Source organism: Pollicipes pollicipes, unplaced genomic scaffold, assembly GCF_011947565.3.
Source record: "Pollicipes pollicipes isolate AB1234 unplaced genomic scaffold, Ppol_2.1 Scaffold_7231;HRSCAF=8579_pilon_pilon_pilon, whole genome shotgun sequence".
Classification (NCBI taxonomy): domain Eukaryota; kingdom Metazoa; phylum Arthropoda; class Thecostraca; order Pollicipedomorpha; family Pollicipedidae; genus Pollicipes; species Pollicipes pollicipes.
Genome location: NW_023597034.1, coordinates 31,695,913 through 31,714,025, shown reverse-complemented (window position 1 = coordinate 31,714,025; position 18,113 = coordinate 31,695,913). Strand labels below are relative to the sequence as shown.

Below are 18,113 nucleotides of genomic sequence, written 5' to 3'. Positions count from 1 at the left end.
CCCCTGGCAGGCGCAGCCACCCCTGTTAACCGCGCACAGCACGGGTGGGCTCGGGGAGCGGCCCATCTACCCCAACATCCCGTTCTCGCCGTACGGCTCGCCCTGCTGCAGTCCGCGCTTCAAGAAGCGGCCGTTACGGGAGGTGCACCGCGTGGTTAGCGTGGAGCACAACGGCGACTACGTGCAGCTGAACCAGTACAAGCTGCAGGAGGCCATAGGCCAGGGCTCGTACGGCATCGTCAAGCTGGCCTACAACCAGGACGACGACACCACGTACGCCATGAAGATCCTCAACAAGAAGAAGATCATGCGCAAGGGCGGCATGTTCGTTCGCGGCCGGCTGGCGCCGCACCGGAAGAACTCGGGCGGTAGTCCACTGGCCAGCCCGCTCGACCGCGTCTACCGCGAGATCGCCATCCTCAAGAAGCTCGACCACCCGAACGTGGTGAAGCTGGTGGAGGTGCTGGACGATCCGGTGGAGGACAACCTGTACCTGGTGTTCGAGCTGCTGGAGAAGGGCGAGGTGATCACGATCCCCACGGACGCGCCGCTGCTGGAGGAGCAGGCGTGGCGCTACTTCCGCGACATGGTCATGGGCATCGAGTTCCTGCACTACCAGAAGATCATTCACCGAGACATTAAGCCGTCCAACCTGCTGCTCGGCGACGACGGCCGCGTCAAGATCGCCGACTTTGGCGTCTGCAACGAGTTCACTGGGCCGGACGCCTTTCTCACGGGCACGTCGGGCACGCCGGCCTTCCTGCCGCCGGAGGCGCTGAAGGCGCAGCGCGACCGGTACAGCGGCCGCGCCGCCGACATCTGGGCGATGGGTGTCACACTTTTCTCCTTCGTGTATGGCCGCCTGCCGTTCCACGACGAGAATATCCTGGGCCTGTACTCGAAGATCCAGAGCCAGGAGGTGGCGTTCCCGGCGGTACCGTCCGTGTCCGAGGCGCTGCAGGACCTGGTGCGGCTGATGCTGGACAAAGAGCCGGAGCGGCGCGTCACGCTGCCGGAGATCAAGCAGCACGCGTGGGTGACCGCCGGCGGTCGGGCGCCGCTGCCCGAGGAGGCCGACAACTGCCGCACGGCCGTTGAGGTCACCGACGAAGAGGTGCAGCAGTGTGCGCGTCGCCTGCCCAGCATCAACACCATCATCCTCGTCAAGGCCATGGTCAAGCAGAAGAGCTTCGTGCACCCGTACAAGGGCGGCGGCGCCGGCGGCGGCGGCGGTGCCGGCGCCGGCGAGCGTGGCGAGTACCACCGCGCCGGCCGCAGCAACTCGGCGCCCTCCGCTTACGAGCTGTACCTGGAGCAGAAGCGCTCCGTTGACATCACGCTTCCGCCCGTGTCGGAGGCGGACGCGGACGCGTAGCCACCGCCGCCTCCGCCGCCGCTGCCGCTGACGCACCCCACTATCGCAACCGAGCACGCCTGCCTACTCTCGATGCCTTGTCTGTGTGTGTCCGTGAGATCCGGTGTGCCTTTCCCACGGGTGAGCGGCTGCGCCGCTGAGCCGCGCCGCTCGCACCCCACCTCCTGATGTGATCCGCTCGCGCTCGTGCGCGCGCGGCCGGCGCCGGACTGCGGGCGGCGTCGCGAGCCGGCGCGGGCGGCGCGGGTGCGTGTAGTGGTGTCGGGCTCCGCCGTCGTCGCCGCGCCCGCCAAGTGCCCTCTCCGATGCCAGCCTCGCGTGAGGTCGGCTGCTGTGCCGAGATAATCACCGGTCGCCGCGAGCGGCGGCCCCGCGCCGCCGCCGCGCCCAACACAATGCCTCCCGATGCAACGAGGCGGCCCAGCAGAGTCGGCTCCGCTCGGAGCTGGCCCGCGTACCTCCCGCCGTGCCGTGCGCTGCCAGCCACCGGGCCAGTTCCGGTCGGGCGCGTCTCGCACCGCCAGCGAGTGCCCGGGTGTGGGTCCCGCCGGCGACCCCTGGTGGCCGCCCCGTTCGCCCTCTGTGTTCAGTGTGAGCGTGGCATCGCCCCGACCGGCGCCCAGAGGGTGCAGAGGTGGCGCGGCGGCCGGAGCGGCCTCCTGCGCGCCGGCGCCGGCCCCGGCCGCGCAGTGTGTTGTCCTAGTCACCGTCCTCGCAGCACGCCCCAGTCAGAGACGCACCCGTGGCGGAGGCCGCCCCGCATCGGCCCGTCGCCGGCCGTCGGCGATGCGGGGTCCTGGCCCGCGCGTGCCGGCAGCGACGAACGCCGCCCCTGGGCGTAGGTGCGTGGAGGTGGGTCTGCACGAGGGACGAACCAATGGTTATGAGTGCAGAGGCTGCAGTTGGCGGCCAGATTGTCCCGAGGGCATGGCGAAGTACATTCGATGCGTAGTTAGCAGCGCGGCTGACTTTGCGGGCGTTCATATGGGCAAATGCGCACAAAGACTGACGCATTACGCGCACACGGGGGCTCGCACGTGCCAGCGAGTACGAAATCATTTCCTGGGGAGGTGGTGCCTGGCTGCGCTCGGGAGCGCCCCGCCCGCTCCTCAGTTTGAGGGCTGCTGTGATCGACGAGGCATGGGCTCGCTCCGCGGACTCGTCGCCGCGATGTACGGTCGCGGTCCCGGGCTGCTGTGGAGCCTCGTTTGTCGGCTCTGCAGCTGTTGACCGGCCGGCGTCTCCAGCATCATTAGCGCTCGCAGGGCTGGCGCGGTGGGCGCGCCGGCGACGGTCGCCAGGCGCTGTGCGTGCCGGGTGTGCGCTGGGGTCTACTAGCGGGATAGGCTGCACTGCGGCGCGGGTGGAGCTGCGCCAGGTCGGAAGTGGCGCACCTCGTCTCCGTTCACCAGGCGTGTACAGAACCGGTGTGAGAACGTGGCGTCATTCCAGTTTTATCTTCATGTGATTGTGCCTAGTCCCTCGGCGAGCGATGGTGGCGTGTTTCTCTGGGGGCTGAACATTCCGGGGGTCGCCGGCGCGCGGCCCTCCCCTCCCGTCCTTCTCTGTCGGCCTGTCGCCGGCCGGTCCGTCCTGTCGGGCTGCGGGCCGACCTGGGGCCCGCGGCCCCCCGCCCTCCCGCCGCCGGCCCCGCGCGGCCGGCTGCTCGCAGCCAAACGGCGGTTCGTACCGCTGGTCAGCACCGCAGTGTGAGCGTGGGGGCCGTAAGCGAGTCAGTTCTGCGTCACGTGGCGAGTTTTTGGCCATTAAAGAGTGGCGAGTCCCTGAAAGTCAGTGGCTTGCTGCCCCCGCACTCATCGCGCGCGGCACCGCAGAACTTCGGCTGTGGTTTGGCTGCGGCAGCTGGCCGCTGGTCCGTCGCCAGCGGCCAGCGCCGGGGCCGGCGGGCGCGTGAGGCGCCGGCGCACGGGGCGGGTGGTGCGGCGCCCCGTGTCGTACCTGACCTCAATGGCCCGCGCCTCACTCAGGCTACGCTTGCCGCATCGGTTGAGGGGCTGGTCGCTTGTCTCCAGTGGAGGATGGCTTGGCTTGGGTGGGACTTCAAGTGCCCTCACGGCTCCTCCCGGTCCGTCTCTCGCTCCCGTCCGCGTTCGCCGGCGCGTTGCTGAGCTAACCGAGCGCGTTTTCCTGTCCCTGTACGTGATTGGCCATACATACTCGCATCATTACTTAAACGTCGCGTCACTGTCTTTATACCTTGTTGGTGTATGTTAGTTACCCTTTACGCATATTACTATTAAAGCAAAGTTTTGAAATACATACATGACCTCGTCTGTTTGTGAGCACTGGTGTGGACACATGCGCAGAACTGGATGGACGGGTGCGAGCTGCCGTCGAGTCATGAACCAGGACAGATCGTGCAAATTCGCACCCGGTCAGACCTGGGGCCGTTCCGTTACCCCGCTGCCGTTAGACGAGGCACAGAGCCGTGACAGAAGTCCCGGTAACGGGGTGACGCGTGACGACTGCAAGGGGACGGCTGCGTCTCGTCGACGGTGGACCAACTCGCCAGCCGGGCGATCCCCCCCCCCCCCCCGTATCGGTCCCCGGCGGCGTCCGGGCTCTGGCGCAAGCCGAGCCGGCGCGGCAGGCGGGCCACGCGGCCGGACGACGACGTCCCGGCCGCTTGCGCCGTGAGCTCACCCGGCGCCGCCGGCGGTGGTGGTCACGTCGCGCCGTGGCCGACACGGCAAGCGGGCACCGCCTGTCGCATGGAAGCTGTCTGCAAGCTGCGTTTGTCGCGCACGAGCGACACCCACGCCTCTGAGCTGGCGCGCTGGGAGGGCGGAGCGCCGCTGAGATGGGCATTTAGTGGTGGCTTGTGAAGCGCTGCCGACGATGTGTGGATAGACGCTTGCTGGAGGATTGAGACTGCCCCTCGTAGCGGGAAAGGCTGTAGCGTCCTTGGGCTGGCTCAGTTGGTTGCGGAGCGATCTTTACGTGTCTCATGTTGTTTGCATGCAGAGGGTTATACTTAGTTTAGATCGGCTAATTTCCAGGGAATTTTCGCATGGTCAAACATCCGTCAGGCAAATGCCATGCAAATAGACTCAACAATTCTCAAAGGTTTTCCATTCTCGCTGAAAATTGCATGCATTTGGTGGTTGTGATCGCGAAAATATCAGATGCAAGAATGTGTAGCTGCCGGGCCGAACCTGGCTTCTTTAGTTTGTTTCTTGTCACCGTCCGTACAAGGCTCGCCGTGCCTTCGCCTTCGCCCAAAGTTATCCTATCTACCGAGAGTCGTAATCGAAACGTCATTTGACACAGGCGTGGAGACAAGTAGTCATGGACATAAAATCGGTGTTAAATATCGGCCGTGCGAGCAATGAAGTCTGGAGGGGCTGGGTAGGTGGATATTTCCTTCATTACCATATAGTTACACCGCAGACGCTCAGTTAGCGTGATGTAAAGTATACCGGTTGATATTAGTGTTATAGTTGAGAATATTTTAAATTTAAAGACCTCTGTCACGGTGGAGATCGGGCACAGAAATGGGTGGGGGCTGGACTTCCGAATGTTACGCTAAAGATAATGGCGGAAGCCATACGTCTCCGGCGTCCGGTTTACACAACGCAATTTTACGTCTGAGTACCTGCTCTGGACTACTGTTAAGCTCCGGACTACTGCCACAGTTCCGTCAAAGCAAGTTTACTTTTAAGCTTCAGTTCTGTCGGTGCATTGCTGCCGCCGGCTGAAAGCACCGGACACGAGCGGAAAATGCATGCGTGTGGCGCAGACCCGGTGTGTCGAACTCGTTATCAAGCTGGATGGCTGTCACGCTCAAGCCATCAATATTGTATGCGTTGTGGAGGCGTTTTGCATGTCAGGAAACGGCTATGGCTGTGGTGCCGTGTGCACTGTAGGCCTTTTTCTGACCTGGCGGTCCGACAGTTAAATTGGAAACAGTCCAACTGCCGTATACTTCCGGAAGCTCGTGCATTTTCCAGTGCGTTAGGAGTCAGTGACGAAGCATTAGTTTTTGCCTGAGTGTGCTGCCTTCGCCTATGTGCCTATACCGTGCATGCACCTGTTTACTATCATCACTTACCTAACATTTACCGTAAAGAAATGGGCGCATGAAAGCTATGTGTTGAACTGCAGACTTGCAAAAGCGATGCAAGATATCTGAAAATATGATTACGGTAGGTGACAGCGCGCGAACTACGAACTGTTTTGCTCAGCTGTCCCTGGTGTCTGGTACATAGACCGCTAACGCACTTGAGGTTTTTTCTCAAATATCCCGCGGATGACCCCAGGCTCGGAACAACAGGGGAGTTCCGTGTTTGGCTTGGGAGAAAGGACCCCGCTGGATCCCTTGGATGCTTATCTTCTGGGTGCCTCCCTTACCCTCCACCCATGACGTGTTCCCGCGGGGATGTCTATCTGGTGTTGGGTACCTTTTGCCAGTGTGTGCACCGCAGTCCGACGCTCCTCCCATTGATATCATGCCGATACTGAATCCTCGTCTGATATGCAGCAGAGTGTGGCGGGGTATGGATAACTTCCAAGCAATCTTGAGCTTTGAGCTGAGGCTCCCGCGATGCGCTGGGAACGAGTGCTACGTAATTAGGTGGTCGTTCTGGAAACGCCATTTAGATCGATGGGAAGATCCGTCAGAATCCATGGCACAAGTGGGAATTTTGCAAAGCGTACGACGGGGAAGCTGGAAGCCCAACAAGTTACAGGAGTAATCTCCGATAATCGGGGCGTGTTGTAATGTTCACGTCAACGGCATCCGGCATCGCGCGTTATCTTTGTCTGAGCCGGCGATATGCAAACTGCAGCCCGCTTCAGTGTAAAGAAACGGCGCGTTTGGCTGGAACAGAAACGTCAGGCTTCGGTTGAAGTTGGTGGTGCTGATAGGAAGGTCACATGATTTCTCACTGGGCTCAGGTGGAAAACTTGCGCTGTTTTTACACTCGGCACATTTTGGCAACCAATTTGTTTGGTTTCCGAGCCTGATCTAAGACAGTGTTCGAAATAAATTGGAACAACAAATCCAAAATGTTGAAGACGCGTTCATTACGTGTAGCATTTCGGCCGACCGCGGTTCCTAAAAGCCCATTGTGTACCAATATTGCGCGTTGTTTGGCATATCGAGCCGAAACGCACCCGAAATAGTTGATGAAGTTCACAGGATCTGATTTCGGGTGTAGAAATAATCGCACCAGATGGTGCCATCTCGGACGGAGACAGCATAAAAAAATGACAGCCATGGGCAAGTGATGATTGTCTCGAGGGTCAATTATTTTCGTTGCATTATACTTTTCACTTGCCGTACAACGTCAGGCTTGTGGAAATTGGTAAAATGCGTTAGACTGGCCTCATGTATGGATCACCTCCACAACATTCAACGTAGTGACCAGCCTGGCGATGGAATAGGCATTTAGCGGCGCTGAGCGTGCGTATGCTCCGCTTGCATTTCTATCTTTCCCGTCGAAACTGTCCGCCAGTTTCGGGCCGTATGGTTGGATGACGTAATGTCCCCAGTTCACCTCAGACGAGATCGCGCTCGGCTGCATTTCACTGCGTCGCGGGCGTGCGCCGTTTGGCAGCGTTCGCCACACTCTCGCGTCGCGCGGTCGTTGCGGCCAAAGGCCAGGTGACGTCGTTGTGTCGTAGCGACGTGAAGAACGCTGCCAAATGGTCAACTTGGAGAGTTTGCTGCAGTTTTATACTGTCGCTAGCGGTACAAAGCGAGCGTAAATCTCAACCGGGCAACTCGCTGTGTGCAAGCCAGGCGCATTCGAAGGGCGGTAATGCCGCTCTATTTCCTCAATTACTGTGAAATGTGTTGGCGGTGGAAACGGTGAAAACATCATCCCTTTGAAGACCACCTTGCGATTATAGCTTTTGGGTCACGGCGCTGTGGTTTGGATTTGTAGCACTTTTCGAGGGTTCATGGCTCGTACTTTCTTAGTTCGTTCGTGTTCAGCTGGAGGTCTGCATCCTCTGCAAACCGTCGATGCGTCAATAACGTCCTGGAGCGTCGTTGGTTGTCTTGACTCCACACTGCGAGGCGCGAACTACCAAAAACTCGTGAAGCCGCTAACAGCGCATTGCAAGCATAGTCCAGGCAAACATACGCAAGTCATTGAAGGTGATTTCCCTGCCTTCGCCCAGGAGGCAATAGATACATTCAACGGCATTTGGCGTACGTCAGCTCCTCTTACACTCCCATGTTTCCCGTTAAAGTTATCTGCCAGTTTATCCCCCCCCCCATCGCCATCTCAATGAACTGCATGAAGCTCCGCGGTAGTGCCGCGTCACAAAAACTCGGTTCATTCCCGACGATGCCGTGGCTGCTGGCCAGGCGGCTGGTGACTCGACCTCAGACGCATGACCCGACCTCAAACAGGTCACGTCTGAGGTCGGGTCACCGGCGGCACGCCAGCGGCCGTGACCCACCGCTGCGCCCAGCGGCGTGGCGGCCCGCGAGAGCCGGCGCGGGCGCACGCGTGTGCGCGGCCGCGTGCGGTGGCGGCCGCGCGTGCGCGGCGGGCGCGCTCAATACGGCCGGCCGGCGACGGCGGCCGGCCGAGCCGAGCGCGCCGCCGCGCAGAGCTAGCCCGCCGTCGCCACGGGATGGCCGCCCCGGAGCACGCCGCCGAGCACGCCGGTGAGTCGGCCGGCGCCGCGCCGCCGGGCTGCGCGGCGGCGACGTCCCGCGCTGGGCCAGGAGCACCTCCCATTCCCACCTCCCGCTCCCGCCTCCCCGCCTGCTCCCATCCGGTGGGGTTTCGCGGATTGTTCCAGGCTCGCACTGCTGAGCCGTGTGGTGGGAGGCGGGCCGCGGGTCGGCGAGTCTCCAGTGACGGCGTCCGGACGCGGGACGTCTGCGGTCGTGGTGTGCTCCCGTGCCTGCGCTTCCGCACGTGCGGGCGACGGTACGGCCACACGCGCCGTCGGCCGGCTGTCGCTGACGGGACGGCCCCGCGGCAGGCCACGTGCCGGCCGCGGCGACAATCGGCGCAGGCGGGCTCTGCTCTGACCCGGCGGGCCAGCGACGGGCGCCCGGGGCCACTCGGGGGGTGTGGGGATGCTGGTGACTCAGCAGTTCGACAGAAGCTAGCCGCCCTGTTGCCACAGTGAGGATTGTGTTGACTGGAAACGGCGAACATTTACTCCATGGGACGGGTGTTTGTTCACGGCGCCCGTGAAAACGGCGAAAATTTACTTTATGGGACGCACCAGACACCAGACCTGGTGCGTCAACGCAAATGCCAGCTTTGAATGGAAAACTGCAGTCAGTGGTAAACTGTACAGGTGCCCTTTACATTTGTGAAGGCCTTCGTCACAACGTCATTTTTGCTCAGGTGGCAAAGCCGTTAAATTGTGCGCGTGCGTGCTGGCTCATGGCACTTGGGCACCTGGTGTGGAACGGCTCGGGCGGCCAACTACGATCTTTATCGCTGCGTATTCCTTACTGTTTTCAGGAAGAAGTCAAAGTTTGAATAGGCGTATCGTAATGCATGGCCTTGGCTGGCAGTCTAGTTTACCTATTGCAGCATATTATTATTCATGTTTGGGATCAGATCAGTAGACATGGGTGGAACGGCGTGCCCTGTCGAGCCAAGGTGGATCGTAGACATTTTAGGTATTGTCTCGTCGGCAGCTCGCCGCCTAGTCATTTCACTATTATCTGCATGCTGCTATTTTTATGGTATATATATATATATATATATATATATATATATATATATATATATATATATATAATAGTATCTCTCTCTCTCTCTCTCTCTCTCTCTCTCTCTCTCTCTCTCCTCTCTCTCTCTCTCTCTCTCTCTCTCTCTCTCTCTCTCTCTCTCTCTCTCTCTCCTCTCTCTCTCTCTCTCTCTCTCTCTCTCTCTCTCTCGTCTCTCTCTGTCTCTGTCTCTGTCTCTGTCTCTGTCTCTGTCTCTGTCTCTGTCTCTGTCTCTGTCTCTGTCTCTGTCTCTGTCTCTGTCTCTGTCTCTGTCTCGTCTCTGTCTCTGTCTCTGTCTCTGTCTCTGTCTCTGTCCTCTGTCTCTGTCTCTGTCTCTGTCTTCTGTCTCGTGTCTCTGTCTCTGTCTCTGTCTCTGTCTCTGTCTCTGTCTCTGTCTCTGTCTCTGTCTCTGTCTCTGTCTCTGTCTCTGTCTCTGTCTCTGTCTCTGTCTCTGTCTCTGTCTCTGTCTCTGTCTCTGTCTCTGTCTCTGTCTCTGTCTCTGTCTCTGTCTCTGTCTCTGTCTCTGTCTCTGTCTCTGTCTCTGTCTCTGTCTGTCTCTGTCTCTGTCTCTCGTCTCCTGTCTCTGTCTGTTCTGTCTCCGTCTCCGTCTCCGTCTCCGTCTCGTCTCCGTCTCCGTCTCCGTCTCGTCTCCGTCTCCGTCTCCGTCTCCGTCTCCGTCTCCGTCTCCGTCTCCGTCTCCGTCTCCGTCTCCGTCTCCGTCTCGTCTAGTCTCCGTCTCCGTCTCGTCTCGTCTCGTCTCCGTCTCCGTCTCCGTCTCCGTCCGTCTCCGTCTCCGTCTCCGTCTCCGTCTCCGTCTCCGTCTCGTCTCCGTCTCCGTCCGTCTCCGTATCCTCTACGTCTCCGTCTCCGTCTCCGTCTCCGTCTGTCTCGTCTCCGTCTCCGTCTCCGTCTCCGTCTCGTCTCCGTCTCGTCTCCGTCTCGTCTCGTCTCGTCTCGTGTCTCGTCTCCGTCTCCGTCTCGTCTCTGTCTCTGTCTCTGTCTCTCTGTTCTGTCTCTGTCTTGTCTCTGTCTCTGTCTCTCTGTCTCTGTCTCTGTCTTGTCTGTCTCTGTCTCTGTCTCTGTCTCTGTCTCTGTCTCTGTCTCTGTCTCTGTCTCTGTCTCTGTCTCTGTCTCTGTCTCTGTCTCTGTCTCTGTCTCTGTCTCTGTCTCTGTCTCTGTCTCTGTCTCTGTCTCTGTCTCTGTCTCTGTCTCTGTCTCTGCCTCTGTCTCTGTCTCTGTCTCTGTCTCTGTCTCTGTCTCTGTCTCTGTCTCTGTCTCTGTCTCTGTCTCTGTCTCTGTCTCTGTCTCTGTCTCTGTCTCTGTCTCTGTCTCTCTCTCTCTCTCTCTCTCTCTCTCTCTCTCTCTCTCTCTCTCTCTCTCTCTCTCTCTCTCTCTCTCTCTCTCTCTCTCTCTCTCTCTCTCTCTCTCTCTCTTTTCTGGCGTCGCCGATAAAGCAATGCAACACTCCGCGGCTTCGGTTAGGCCGTTGTCTTGCTTCATCAGTGTACCGTGCAGCCGTCTTCACCATGTATTTTGTGCGCAGCTCGTCGCGAAAGCAGGAGCTAGTCTTGCTGGGCAGATACGTGGCCACGCATAATGGCAATGTGATGTTTAGTTGGAGTACTTAACAAAGATGTTGCGTTGTTTTTGTCTTTTGTCAAACGTCAGTTTTTTTGTCGTTGGGAAAGTCATCCTTTGTACTTCTCGCTGTTTTTGCGAACCACTTTTTCGGACGCGTGGATGGGGAACTGGAAATATCTACCCCCCTTGTAATATATGGTTCACCACATTTTGTACCATCTAGTAGGCGATCTTGGTTGTTCTGAGTAGAGCTGGCTGGTTTTCACTTGTGTTTGGTTGTCTGTCCGGTAAGGAATTTCCAATCGCCGTGCTTGCATTGCTGACATGGCATCAGGGAAATGGCCGTGCCCACTTGCTCTTCCAGCGATATCCTCAGATTAAGATAGTTCTCGGCAGTCTCTTGCTCTTATGCCGGATGGCAAATCAGCTTTGTTGATCCGAGATATAGCCGTTGTCATCGATACTGGCAGGAATCTAGCAAAACTTGTGTTACGCTTAATCGACACAACCCTTATTGGTGCTATCGGCGGATTTACGTAACTGAGGTTCTTGCCTGTTAACTGATTATGAACCTTTCCAAACCACTGTGCTATACTTGGTGTGGGTTCTAAAAAGAAGTCATACGAATGGTCAGGGACTGCAGATAACATTTACGTCACTGTCGTGTTCAAGCTCATCAAACCTTGTACAGTATTCGGCGGTTAAGCCGATGGAAGCCCAACGCACCGAATGAGAGGGCTGCTTGTTCACATGCACAACACAGAGAAGTTGAGCTCACGCCAGCCGAACGCCAACAAAGTTGCGTTTCCGTACACTGATTGTTGACTGCCGACTTGGTAAGGCAAAGGTCATTGTTGTGCATCACCGATTTTATTTTATTTTCAGCGATTGATTCCCGCCTTTAACGGCAATGGCTGCAGTGCTGGAAAATTATGTTTATTTGCCTGCCGTTCTACTCGTCTTACTGTTTAGACAACATTGTTCATCATCTTAGTCCGAGCAGTTGGATGTTTATGATAGTGAGGGGACATACAGAATGTGCACAATTTTTCTATCTTGTCAACCTTGACACTGTGAGGCGGGCCTCGACAGTTATCACGCATCATTATCACGATTGAACCTTTCAACCTATTTGAAGGAACTTTGACTAGCCCATCCCATTCCCAATGACTTAAGCATCTAAAATTGGCGCCATCGATCTGCGTTAAAATTTACAAACAGACCACGACCGTTGCGCAGAAGACGCTTACGTGCCGTCCTCGGAGTGTGACAGTTGCTACGGCTTCCGTAAGTTCCAAGCCCGGGTCAGTGTCCATTACCCGCTAGCATGAGTGCCATCTCAGAACTGACGTATCTGGAGGTATCTTACTCATGCCATGAGGCGCGGACGGTTGGAGACGAACGCCATGGTCGTCAGCCGCGCTGACGCATCACCTGTCAAAACTTGGTGTCAACCAGCGAGGACACGTGGCTACGTCTCGCTCGGAAGCGAAAACCAATAGAGGGACAGACGCCGTCAAACAGCGGGACAGATGTGCGGAACTGAACTTGTAAGCGAGCGTCATTTATGTACAATAGGAATGTGCGAAGTACGCTTTTCCGTAATTTATGCCTCAAGGTAATGGTATAACCTGTTAGGCTGTACGTATGTTTTGTATTTTGATTTTGCTGATTCTGGGCATTCCATGACGCGATTAGATTAGTGGCCCATTGTGCGTGTGCGGGTGCGCTGGTGTGTGCGGATCATTGAGACTTAACGCGCGTTCAGCTGCAAAGGCTACATGGCGTCGCATGCCTCTCCCCCGACTGGGGAGGGCAGGCACCACCGGTGGGCAGTCTTGAGGCGTGGTGTGAAGGCTCTGCTGCTCAAAGCGCTATTGCAATTCACGACCGTAGGGATGACAATGCCAATTTCGTTCGTTAGCAACCTGCGGCGCGTCGAACGACATTAAGATGACGTCGATTCCTTAACGGACGATTTGGTTCAATTATCCAGCCGCGGTATTTTTTTCAAAGCGCAGTCATGTGATCACGTGAATACCTGTACGGCATTGTGGTCAAATTGACCACTTATCTCTTTGCTGGTGGTGCAAAATACATAACGACGGTAATTACCTGAATCCTGATCGAGAGCGCCGTTACTCGCGTGCGTCATTCGCGGGTAATTTGCAGCGCAGGTCTCGTCCCATTATGGTGTGCCCTTGTCTGTCCACGTCGGGTAACCGCAGGTCCGTTTGAGAATAGATCAGCGCCGCCGCCGGCCTCTCGTCGCCTGCCACGCTTCTCTGCGAAACGTCTCCGAACCAATGGGAGTGAATAATACTGATGTGCGACCATAGCACACGCACACAAACCGAAATGAATGCCCAACCCAGTCACGTGTGTTTGTGTGAGTACTGTTTGTTCCTGGTACCGCTGTGGCAAACGCAGAATCCGGGATCGCATTCGCTTGGAATCGCTGGTTCTTACGCAGTTCCTGGTGCTGCAGTCGTTTGATGATGTGACGGACAGTATGCTGCGTAGGCACACATTCAGCGTTTAAATGCACGGATTTGATGATATTCTCATTTTTTGCCCGATGCATTTGCCCTCCGCCCCTTCGTATGTCGGTGTGTTTTTCCGCGTCTCTCGGTGACCCGACCCGGTGACTCGGTGACCCGACCCGGTGACTCGGTGACCCGACTCGGTGACCCGACCCGGCGACCTGTGAAATGTGGCGAGTCCGTTACCGCGTGCTCGCGCTTGGTGGACGGCCTGCTGTCCGAACCTGGGGTCCGGTGTTAGGCTGACATGTCCCATATTGACTTTTAACCGCAGCAGTGACGGGCGGCTGGGGTATTACGACCCATACCTGATCCGCCTGCCGAGATGCGGATAGCTGGAGGCCGAGTGCAATTTCTTTTCATCAGCTGAAAGCTGTACATAATGTCGGCCGTCCGAGGCCAAAGTCATTCGCGGTATGTTTATAAGGTTGATGAATTGGCGCAACCTTATCTTGTGCTTTTCATGCATTAATAACTTTGCAAATGAATTCCCCTCTACATATCCCGCGAGCACGCTGCAAGCGTTTGCAGCTGTTTGTGTGTCGGCTCTTTTCGTCAGAAAAATACAGACGATGAATTTGTAGGGCATCAAAGGAAAAGAGAACAATGCAAGGAATGTGACGCGGGATGACTGGCAATATGTCGAGATATATGACCGTCAGTTGTCGAACAAATATTGTGCCGGATATTATTTTGCGGCCGTCTGACTACTGAAGACAGTGGAAGCCGAAGGAATATGTGGTAACGATTGGAGTAATGAGACCGTGGTTAAAATTTCTTAAAGCATTTGCGCCATCTACGAAGAGGACGGAACCTGCGAATGTTCTTCTTAGGACCCCCTATGGGTGCGTCTCAGGCCGGATAAAGCTTTCCGTAAAAGCAAAGGCAGTTAGATTACACTTTTCGTGTCATGAACGTTTCTTTCGGATTATTTAAAGTGTAGGATTGCGCTGTCGAAGCGCTCCTCCCCCCACGCCTCCCCCCACCCCCACCGCACCCCACCCCACCCCCACAAGGCGAAGGAGGACACATTGACTTTGACACCGTGGTGTGGGTATTGGTTGCACTGTCCTCGATGCGTGGTCCGTCAGTGCCCTCTCGTCGCATTTGCGTCGTCGTAATCCCCAGCGTCTGTATAGCGATGTTATTTGTGTCCGTCTTCATCGCACATCGAGTTAGGTCACCTGGTCGCCGGGTAACGCACAGGGCCTCGGAACAGACACGGACAGGTAGACGAAGATTTCCATGTGCAGACAGAGGAGCGGATACACTTGTCGTAATATCGCATGTGATCCACGACAAACAACTACCCCCTGGGCACGTTCTGACGCCCAGGGAGAGTGATCGGGCGGGCTCTTTTCGCGGCGCCTTTTCCGCATCACGAAGCGCGCCTCGACCTTTGTGGGGTCTGGCGTGGCGAGTGCGCTCCGCCTGGCGTCACGCGCGCCCGTATCGAGCCCCGTCATTAGCTGCCTCTGGCCAGGCCGGCGTCACGCGCTGTCGCGTGTTACGGCGCGTCACGACAGCGGCCGCCTCGGTCCCACGGTCCGCCCGCCTGGTGTACGCTCAGGACAACAGATGGCGCAGCGATCGCAACCTGAGCGTTAGGCTGTGCCGCGATGCAGCCAACCGCGGCTCTGGACCAGAGCTCGGTTCACACCTGCTCCGTGATGAGCACGGACCACCACAGCGCAAAAGTCTCTAAACAAATATATATGTGCAAAAGTACCTGGACGAAGTCAAAACTCTGGGAACCCCCGGACGATCTAGCCCCCCGACTCCGCAAGGTTCACGGAGCGAGTGGAAAATTCCAACTTTGGACGAAGTATGGGTGGGATTGTCGTGGCGTTAGATGTGCGAGAGAAGTGGAATATGTGCATTTTGTTGTGTGAGTTATTGACGATGACGATTTGCTTCTTCTGGCGTGTTTGGAAGCGAAGGAAGAGAAACGGAAGAGCATGGGACAGCCAGTGGGGTGGGACAGCCAGTGTCACACAGGTGGGACAGCCAGTGTCACACGGATGGACAGCCAGTGTCACACGGGTGAGACAGCCAGTGTCACAACGCGGCGTAGGCGTGGAGTTAATCATATCATGGCTTCCGCACATTTCATTAGGAATGTTATCATGAACGGCATGTCAACATAGGAAAGCCCGTACAATTTCCCCACAGAACACTGCATATTTGGCTGGAGTGTTGGAATCTTAGTAGGAATAGGAATGCTTCAGCTCATTTTAGTGGTCGGGTAGTGGTGGTGCAAGAGATTGCTCCACATTTGTATGGGTGTTTGAATTGAAATAGCCATTTTGAAGACCTTTCGGTGCTATTTACAATCCTGCCATTCTTAAGACGTAAGTCCTTCAAGTTCCTGAGTTGCACGCCGCGAAAATGGGGAAAGGTGTATCGGGGAAGTACTTTAAAGTCATCTTGATATTCATGACGTCATAATAACGTCATTCAAATCCTGTTATTTTTCGGCCATGCGGCGATCGAGGCCAGTAAAAATATAACTGTAATGTGTTCATATCTGACGTTCCTGAGCGCGATTTCCAGACATAACGGTCGTCAATTAGCTCTCAATCAATGCTGTGCAGGGTATGATGACGTAATCGAACCATGACGCACTGAGGAGCATACTTAACCAAACAGATAATTGTGCTGTCTTGAACACTGTTTTCCACTTAAAAGACATGTCATTAGTTATAAGTGAGCTCGTTTCATCACAAATAAGATGCACAGTAACTTTCTACGTCATTCAAGTAAAACGTCCCGGCCAAACACTCGGCCCACAACGAAGTAGTGCCTAATGTAGGAAACCGTATATTAGCGATCCTGTAGCGTTAGACACGGAGTACGATAAATAAATTGAGTTTGCAAAGGCAATCATCTGCGATTCAGTGGCCGAGTAGCCTGGTTTGGTTTACCAGGCCGAGCATGATATGCACAAATCAATCTTTAATCTGACCGAGCTGGGTCGAGCCCGACCTTATAAAGTCCTTGGAGGGTGGACGTTTGATCGATCACGGCAGCGATGTGCGCAAGAAGTGGCTTTCCAGGGAAGCAGTGGGATTAGCTTTTCAGACCATCTCTGGATGGAATTATATCAGTCTGGGTATTTTCTTCGTTGTGCAAAGAAAGCTCTCTGCTTATTGTCCGTCTGGTTGTTGATGTAATCGAAGGATGCGTATCAAAACCGTGGGACTGCGACACAGCCGCGATCGTTGTCATCGTCTCTCTCTCTCTCTCTCTCTCTCTCTCTCTCTCTCTCTCTCTCTCTCTCTCTCTCTCTCTCTCTCTCTCTCTCTCTCTCTCTCTCTCTCTCTCTCTCTCTCTCTCTCTCTCTCTCTCTCTCTCTCTCTCTCTCTCTCTCTCGTTCTCGTTCTCGTTCTCGTTCTCGTTCTCGTTCTCGTTCTCGTTCTCGTTCTCGTTCTCGTTCTCGTTCTCGTTCTCGTTCTCGTTCTCGTTCTCGTTCTCGTTCTCGTTCTCGTTCTCCTTCTCGTTCTCATTCTCGTTCTCGTTCTCGTTCTCGTTCTCGTTCTCTTTCTCTTTCTCGTTCTCGTTCTCGTGCTCTCGTCTCCTTCTCGTTCTCGTTCTCGTTCTCGCTCAGCTCCCTGGTGACTCCCATCCTGTTAGACTGTCGGCTCAGTTGTCTCTGCTGCTCTTGCTCATGCTTTTCCTATGGCACTGCTTTCAGTTCACTTTTCCGAAGACGATTTGCTAGCAGCTAACAACACACGTAGAGCACCTTATTATCGTAGGCACCGTCCGCCTCCTATTGGGCGTCAGTCCCCATAGTGGTAGGAGCGTAGAGACCCACCACCTGCTACTTGGCAACAGCGCCAGACCTATAATGTCACGAGCGTGGACACCCACCTCTGTTGGAACGTTCGAGGTAATTTCCGACTGCCGTGATCAGCATAGCACACAGCTAAGTTTGCCGAACATGGTCCAAGACCGCGTATGCCGCGGCGTGCCGCTGTGGAATGTGGAACTTCAGCACGGCTGCCGAAGCCTAGCTTGGCATCGGCATTGCCGGATGCAGGGAATCACCTGAACCGGGCCTGCTGTTCGCTGCAAAGTGGTGGCGTGTTGCGTAAGGCAGTCGCCTGCGCCGTTTTAGTGCCGGTGTGGTTGCTGAACGAGGACGTTTCGTTTGCGGCTTATGGCACGAAGTGCTGTGTGTCCGACTTCTTCAAGGCCACTTATCTTTAACTTTATCAAAGCCGAAAAGTTTGCCGGCGGCATAACCATTTTCTTTTCTCCAGGCGTGGAATCGCACTAACGCTTTGTGCGTATCACTTCACAGTGCAAGTGATTCTTACTGTGCTTTAATCGTGACATTTAAAAAAAGCATGGCTTTACCAACGCAAAGATGTTCCACGGAATGATTTGGGCGAGGTAGTAGTATTACGGATCAAATAACTTTTCGGACTATCGCTCTCGTGTGGTGTGTTGGTGTATGCACAACGTTCCGGCCAGACAGTGCCCCGGCAGGCGTCAGGCGATAGTCGGTAGACCTTCTGCGAGTCCTGATAAATTCTGGCCGGTGTACGGCCCGAGAATTAAATGGCCCAAACTTTGTGTGCATGCTAACACACCAGACCAGAACGATAGTCCGAACAAACGCTCGATCAGCGCAAGCCTGTTAACCTCTGCTTGATGAGTTTTCACGAATTTTGCGGCATGTGGATATGCGAGTTGAACAAACTAAATGAAGACAATCGCTATTCTGACTCGCCGGTTATCCTGCTATGTCTTTCATTGTGATTTTAAACCCGTCGCGGGCGTTCAGAAACGTGGGGTCTTCTGAGCATCTGCTGGCACGGCAGGAACGAAGACTGGGAATTTTTCACCTTTACTGACGAACTGATGCTGGAATCGTCAGAAATTGGTTTGTCTCTGA

General features: G+C 55.8%; 2 protein-coding genes across 2 annotated transcripts in view; both read left to right on the top strand.

Moving 5' to 3' along the window:
* LOC119109128 (calcium/calmodulin-dependent protein kinase kinase 1) lies at positions 1-3,663 on the top strand (the record flags this gene model as incomplete). The annotated part of the gene is given in 1 exon segment (XM_037232689.1): positions 1-3,663. A coding segment is annotated over 1 exon segment (1,375 nt), but the record flags the coding sequence as incomplete, so codon positions are not given.
* Positions 1-18,113, top strand: part of LOC119110001 (calmodulin-binding transcription activator 2) — a 118,711-nt gene that overhangs the window by 30,376 nt on the left and 70,222 nt on the right. The gene's annotated exons all lie outside the window — the stretch shown is intronic.